Genomic DNA, 7,983 nt, shown 5'->3' with positions numbered 1-7,983 from the left:
AAAAGGATGTTTTTAAACGTCTCAAAAGTATTAATTTTTGTCGTTTTAACGGCTATAGGCACAAAAGTAAAGAACTGTTACGCCTAAGCACAAAAGTACAAAAATATATTATTAAACAGATATTAGGTGTCAAATTCAACGAGTGTACAATTCTCGTTTCTCGATTACTCAAATGCCTTTATTATTTGAAATAGTTGAAGTTGTTGGCATTTTAAAAAAGCAATTAAAAGATAAAAAACGCTGATAAGACTATCAAAATGTTGATCTAATAACAATTTGACGTTTATACTATTACGTCAAAAGCAACTTTTTCCAAAGCCTACCATGACTTCACTGAATCATCGTTTTTTTTTTCACTGTTATTAATATCTCAATTATTAGATATTAATACCTCTGGTATTATGGTATTCTGGTATTTAGTCGATTTTAAAATAAACTAACTGTTTCTATCTTATTTTTTTGTTAGAATGGGCATAATTAAGAGGGCTACTGATACCGTATTGTAAAAATAAGGTAATTAAGGGCTTATTTTTTGGTATTTATTATAATTTTGCTAATATCTTCGGTTTGAAAGAAGATATCAAGATGCGGTTTTCGCTGAATTTTTAAGCTTTTACTACTCCTTACTATCAGCTCAAATTACATATACTATTGCATTTAATTTTTTTGAAAAAACGCGCAATGTTTGTTAAATTGTAAGACAACGCCCCCTAGCGTCTACGTTCAAAAGCTTATTATTATTGATTATATGGTACAATATAGAGTAAGAAACGCTCTTTTAAACTAGCCCTAGCTTGTTGGATTTCGATCATCCAGTCCAGAGTTATTAATATTTAAATAAAAACATATCTAACCTTCCCCCACCACTTTATTTTGGTAGATAGGGGAAAATGGCTTTAACAAAAATTATTCAAAATTTACTGAAGATTATGAAGCTATTACTTACAGTACACCTTATCTAGGCAAAATTGTGTAAAAACTCCATTTTCTTATTTTTTGTTGCCGTTGCGGTTTAAAATAATTTCCAGCAATTTTCCATAGCCCCTTTAGTCACAAATATTTTTTTTTGCAGCCCCTACGGCTAATACTTTCCGAGATACAGCCGAGAGCTATTCTTAGTGGGACACCCTGTATATACATTGGCATTAAAGTGTTTTTTAAATAAGTAACATTACTTTGGTTATTAACTAAGGCTAGCAGTAGACCCATAAAATATAAAAGTTTAACTAAGACTAGCAGTAAACCCATAAAATATAAAAAAAATTACAATATTTTAAATTCACTTATCGTTGTCAATATCACGAGTGGCATAACTCATTTTTTAATTTTTTTTGCGAGAGCGGTTTAATGTTTCTTTTAATGTTTAAAAGATTGTGAGTTTTTTGTCCCCTTACCCCTCGTCAGAGGTTTTACTTTGATATGTACTCACACTGGGTGAGAGAACGTTTAATTTCATATTATGTACCTTGGCCAACTTTTCTTTATATCTTAGGTCCAAAGTCCAAAATATCGCTTTTGTATTATTGGTATTTAGAGCTAAGTTTCCATCAAATCCTGTTGTGTATTATTACACTCATCAGTACACTGTAAAATCCAGTATACTACCACTTCAGTAACCATTTTTTGAATAATTTGGCTCCTGATCTATTACACAAAAATCCTTCGAAGATCTAGCTCGTAAATGTTTGCGTTCTATTACTGAAATTAAAAAAGGAGTCAAACAAGCATTTTTTATTAAATTTGGAACACTAACAACATAGCGGTAAAAATAATAATAAAAGGTAGATAGAAGGTTACTCTTCAAAAGTACAGAAGAACTTGGTTAATCATTGGTAGATCCATGCGGTACCGTCTCTCAAACGTCACGTTAGTAGTTAGGTTTTAATCATAAAACGTTTTTATCAAATGTAGTACTTAAATACATTTTCTTAATTTCAGAGAATTCTTGCCCAACCTGACAACAAGCGATCCGCATTCCTCGGGTCCTCGGCCGCTCATCCAAGAAACCGCAAGAGTACCAAGCGCATACACGCTTCAGCATCAGCCGCTCAGTCGCTCGATCCGTTCGAATAGTCGCGCGAGTGAACAGTCTACGGTCGTAGTCCTTCGGAGCGCAAAATGCTCGCGTTTTTCCTCCTAATTTTCGCTTTTCTGAATGAAAACGTCGCGGCGGAGCCCTTGCTCAGGACCTGCGAGCCCATCAGGGTGGAAATGTGCATGGGACTGGGCTATAACATGACGGGGATGCCCAATTTGGGAGGAAACGATGTCCAGCAGGAGGCGGACTATAATTTGAAGTCGTTCTCGCCCTTGATACAGTACGGGTGTAGTCAGCATTTGAAGTTGTTCTTGTGTTCGGTTTATGTGCCCATGTGTACGGAAAAAGTGGCCAATCCCATCGGACCTTGCCGGGGACTTTGCGAGAGCGTCAAGTCCAGATGTTTCCCGGTGTTGCAGGTAAATTTATTCATCAATAATTATTAGTTGTATTTTAGGAGATGTTCTTGGTTAAGTTGAATCGGAAAATTACACTTTAAGCAACATTCGCAAAAACACTTTAGAGATTCCTAATTTTTTTTATCTCCTAGACCACTTTCAAAATTTTATTGGTTTATTTAATGGACCCCTGCTGCTACATTTCTAGCATATTCTCAAAATTCAAAATGTGAAGATTATATCTAATGATGGAAATTTGCTTCGTGCCATGGATCACTTTGGAAATAACCAGTAGATGATTAGTAATAATGCATTGATGTTTTAACTGAAGATGTATAAAAGACATAAAAATTAATTGAGTTTGTTGTCGAGTAATCATCTGATGATGACGATGATAGGTATACCTACGCTTCAGAAACCTTTGATGTTACATTTCAAAATACACACCTTAACACATTTTCTCTAATGATTTGGTATCCTTACTCTCAGATTCAAACTAAATTGAGCCTATTCAATAAAAATAATAATTCGAATTAATCGGAATTGTTGTTGTGGAGATATCTGAATTTTCAGCAGGTAATGCGTTTAAGGAACCTTTATCATTATAGTAGAAAAATGGTCACTTTAACCAAAACACTTCATATCGTTCTATATTCTTGTTAATTAATAACATCAGCAGATGGTTAATAATAATGCATGGTAGTTTTATCTAAAAAAAATAAAAGACAGCAACATTATTGGCGTTTGCAGTTGTGTTTTAATCATCTGCTGATGATGATATTGAAAACTTTAATGTTACAATTGAAAATATACCCTTTAACAAAGTTTCTCTAATGATTTGGCATTCTCGCATTTGGCTAAAAACGCACTTTAATAATAATACTTTCTAAAAAATCTTGTTTCATAATTATTCTGGACAAAAGTTTCGCTAAATAAGTATAATTTCGAATAAATATTAAAACTAAAATAGAGTCTTTCATTAATTCATTTAAATTAATCTGTTAAGATTGTCACTGAGATATTTTATCACCATCTGAAAATAATTATTATAAAACATTTTAGGAACTTCTGATGTTAACAGAGATGAATGCGTACTTTAATCATAACACATTAAAGAATTTTTTTTTGGTTGGGGTACCTATAATAATCATCGAAGGATAATTTTAAACTCTTTAGAAATCATTGATGGATACAGTCGAAAATTCCGTATTTCAATCGCAAACAAAATACTATTACGATTAGTATGCTAACCATGTTATCATAATAATCATCAGATGATTAAAATCAATTGTTGAATTTCGATCAAAATTGAAATGGAAAATTATTGAAATATTTTAATCATCTGCAGACGATAGGCACCTTACAATTCCGTGTTACAATAGCAAACATAGTTATTCATATACTGAGCTACCTTTATAATTCTGAAAGAATGTTTAACTGGTTTAATATATCATCACCAAATAATTGAAACCTTGATTGAAACTAAATTGAATTTATTAGGTGAGAGAAATTGAAGTTAAAGGGATTCTAATTAATCTAAGTTGAGGTTATTGCTCAGATATTTTAATCATCTGTAGATGATGATAAACATTTTAGGGCACTTTGGTGCTGGAATAGGACACTACATACTTTAGCCATGTTACTCCAAACTATCTTTATCATTCTGAAAGAACGTTTAATTAAATATATTAGCATCATCATCATATGAGCCTAGATCAAAATTTAAATTAAAGGAATTCTAATTAGTCTAAGTTGAGATTACTGTTGAGAAATTTTAATCATCTTCAGATGATGATAAGCACTTTAGGAATATTTGCTGTTATAATAGGAAACTACGTATTTTAATCGTAATATACCAAACTGACGGTTAACTAAATCTGTTAGCATCATCATCAAATGATAGAAAGTAAATTTAATTTGTTGTTAGGTTTCAATCAAAATTAAAATTAAAAAATAATTAAAAGAGATTGATATCTGCAGATGATGATAAGCATTTTAGGAAACTTTGATGATATATTGGGAAACTACGTACTTTAATTATAATACAGCAAACAAACGTTTAGCTAAATTTGTTTGGTTTGGCATCATCATGAAATGAAATTCTACATAGTCTAAATTGAGATTATTGTGGAAACATTTTATTCATATATATGATGATAAACAATTTACGAACCTTTGCTGTTAATAGAGAGATCTACGTACGTTGTTGAGCGACTACGTAGGTACTTTAATCATAATACACCAACATATATATAAACATAACTAAGTATGTTAGCATCATAATCAAATGATTGAAACTAAGTTAAATCTGATGCTGAATTTCGAACAAAATTGCAATTAAAAGATTTCTAAACAATTTAAGTTGAGATATGTTAATCGTCTGCAGACGATGATAAGCACTTAAAGACTAATAAGCACTAAGAAATTTTGTTGTCCCAGTAGGAAACTATAAATACACCAAATTAACGTTTAGCTAAATATGTTAGCATCATCATCATATGATTGAAACTAAATTGAATCTGTTGAATCTGAAAAAGTTATCAAACTTTTTTTCCACTAATTATACTTCAAAATTTGCCAGAAATGTCATTTAGGCTTTTGATTATCTTCCGTCAAGAGAACTTGTGGTTAGAAATCAAAAGTTGATTGTTTTATAAGCTAAATATTAGGCTTTAGAGTTACAGCAGAAAATTATGTTGTCATAATTGACGTCTTACACTTATAAGTATCTATTTTAGCATACCTGGTTTTATTTTAGTACCCTTCAACTTAAAACCAATGTTCCGTTGTTCTAGGGCTTCGGCTTCCCGTGGCCCGACGCTCTCAACTGTTCTCGCTTCCCCGGCGAGAACAACCACGAGCACATGTGCATGGAGGGCCCCAAGGACCGCGTGGACGTCAGGGCTCCGGTGAACCCCGCGGTGCGGAAGTACGACTCGGGGCAGGTCGATTGCGGGGGCGCGGGCGGCATGTTCGACGAGGCGGACAAGAAAATAGCCATGGTAAGTAACCGCATATTTTCCTATTAATACCGTAATATCATGTAATATTAAACCATAAAACAGTGGCAGCGTATAGTTCAAAATTTTTGGCTATGAAATCGTCAAATTCGACGGACAAAATACTGTTACGTTTTTCCTCGGTTCCGTATGGATAGAAAGTTACAATTTATTTAAACACAATTTATTTACATTAAGTAACAAACAATAACGATTAAAAGACTTAAAGAACTATACAGGGTTGTTCACCACATACGACACGGAGTATTGTAGTTAAACGATGAGATTTTTACAAATTGTAAGCTTTGGGTTCGATGAAGGACTATTAGAGGTACAATTTAAAATTTTTTTTTACAAGATACAGAGTGTCCCAAATAAGTAAAAAATATCAAAGTTGTATTTTTTTTAATGGAACACCCTGTATATTATTACATTTTTAGTTTCTACGATTAAAATAAACGTAAATTTGATTAAGGTTTATTATACTTAAACCTTACCGTTTTTGAAATATTTTCAATTTTGTGAAATTGCAGTAAAAATTTTAAGGCTTCATTTCTCCAAGGGTATCAAAGTTTTTAATACTAAATATTTACTGAAGTTTATTTACTGATCAGTTATTGTGTTGCAATAATAAAAATAATACTTACCTTATACAGAGTGTCTAAAAATTTATTTTAAATAATTATTAGCTTCAAACGGCAATAACTTGTTTAATTTAAATGGAACACCCTGTATATTTTACGAGAATCAGATGCACAATTTAATTGTCTATCAAATTATATCATACTATTTTTTACCTATCTCTTTAAGTTTCCGTAGAAAATGCATTTTCTTGTAATTTAGAACTTATTTATCAATATACCCATGCTTAGAGGGTTGACACCCCCGCTTAGAGGGTTGAAGATTTTGCAATCATTTTTGGGGCAAAAATTGTCCCCCTCACAAACAAAATTGACGTGCTTTTGGATTTTCTGAAAAAAAAAATTACCCTGGCCGTTATGCCTTGCGGAACGTTTTCGATGGGCCACTTTGTATATTAGTGTTTTGTTCCTGTTGTTTATGCTTCTGTCCCACAGTATCCCATTTACTACCGTGATAGCATTCCTTCCAAGTTGGTTTCGTTCTTTAATTGCTGTATCCAACAGTCCATCATTTGTGATTAGCATATCTAAATATTTGTATTTTGTACAGCACTTAATTTTATTCTCTTCTTCTAGTATTAGGTGTTGTTGTTCTCCTCCGATACACATATATTCTGTTTTGTTAGTATTGATCTCGAGTCCCCATTTCGGATATTCTTCTATAAGCTACGTGTCATATAATTTATGTCATCGTAACCTTGTGCTATGAGCACCTGATCGTCCGCGAAGCACAGTGTGTAGAGTTATCCCCTATGGGTACTCCTATATTTCTACATTCTTGCTTCCAACCTTGGAGAACTTGTTCAAGATAGATCTTGAACAGTGTTGGTGAAATACAGCACCCTTGTATCAGACCTTTGGTTCCATTAAATCCTGTTGCTAACTTTTTGCCGACTTTTATTCTAGTTTTTGTTTGTTTATATAATAATTTTACTGCTTTTATTAGCTCCACGTTTATATTGTTTTTTTCCATAGCTTCCCAAAGTCTGACAAGGGGAACGCTGTCGTATGCCGTCTGCAGGTCCACGAACACAAGATGTAGCTCTTGGTTTAGATTACTCTTTTTACTTATTACTTGAGTGACTGTAAATAAGTGGTCAACCGTTGATCTTCCGGCTGTAAATCCTGCTTGTTCTTCGACTTCTATTTCTTGGTATTCGTTTTCGATTCTATTTCTCACAATTTTTCCATATATTCTACCTGTTACTTTCCGTTTATGCAGTCCTGGAATATACAACAATAAAGCCAATTTGACATAAAATTGAACTTGAAGGTGGCATGTTTGTTATTCTAATCACGACCGTATTATTTTTTTTAATTTAGTATTTTTGTATCTCTTATAACTCAAGGACGAATTCGTATAAATTATTCAAATTAAACAATTTAATTTATTTTAAGGAGTTCTTTAAAAAGTATCAAATAGATTTTTCTGTACAATAAAATGGAGAAAACTTATTCAGCATTTTTAAAATTTACATGGAATTTCCTATGTCCAGGTCGGCGATGCAACAGACTGTATAACAATTGTGCCTAAAATTAATATTCAATAATTTAATGAGCGATTCGTGCCTGAACTGCGCTAAAAACTAGCTACAAGTATTGGCGGTTTATTTTACTGGTAATATTTTTCATACACATCCGCTGTTTGTTAGTTTTGTTTTGCTTATATACTCTAACAACAACGTTTACGTACAACATGATCTGCACATTAACACCCACATTAAAAATATCTAAAAACACACCAACATCCTTTTTCGCTAAACGCGAACAGATGTTTGCAGTTCTTGGGAAGGATTATTTTCTTTCACGTTTTTTGTTGCATGGATCGCTCTCAAGCTGTCAAAATATTGCACGGTAACAAGTTACCCTAGCTCTACTGTTTCCACGTATAACGTGAGTTTATTTTC

General features: G+C 32.6%; 1 protein-coding gene across 2 annotated transcripts in view; it reads left to right on the top strand.

The window, feature by feature from the left end:
* The first annotated feature begins 2,027 nt into the window (after window positions 1-2,027).
* LOC115888633 (frizzled-4-like) overlaps window positions 2,028-7,983 on the top strand; it is a 205,562-nt gene continuing 199,606 nt past the window's right edge. For both annotated transcript variants that reach the window (XM_030908413.1, XM_030908404.1), the window contains exons 1-2: window positions 2,028-2,457; window positions 5,232-5,438. In XM_030908413.1, coding sequence (XP_030764273.1) covers window positions 2,119-2,457; window positions 5,232-5,438 — 546 coding nt within the window. In that variant the 5' untranslated portion in view covers window positions 2,028-2,118. The remainder of the gene's footprint in view (window positions 2,458-5,231; window positions 5,439-7,983) is intronic.

The sequence above is a fragment of the Sitophilus oryzae genome, unplaced genomic scaffold (genome assembly GCF_002938485.1).
Source record: "Sitophilus oryzae breed Bouriz unplaced genomic scaffold, Soryzae_2.0 scaffold_1167_pilon_pilon, whole genome shotgun sequence".
Lineage (NCBI taxonomy): Eukaryota > Metazoa > Arthropoda > Insecta > Coleoptera > Curculionidae > Sitophilus > Sitophilus oryzae.
The sequence above is the reverse complement of the archived record's forward strand: the minus strand, read 5'-3'. Positions and strand labels throughout refer to the sequence as shown.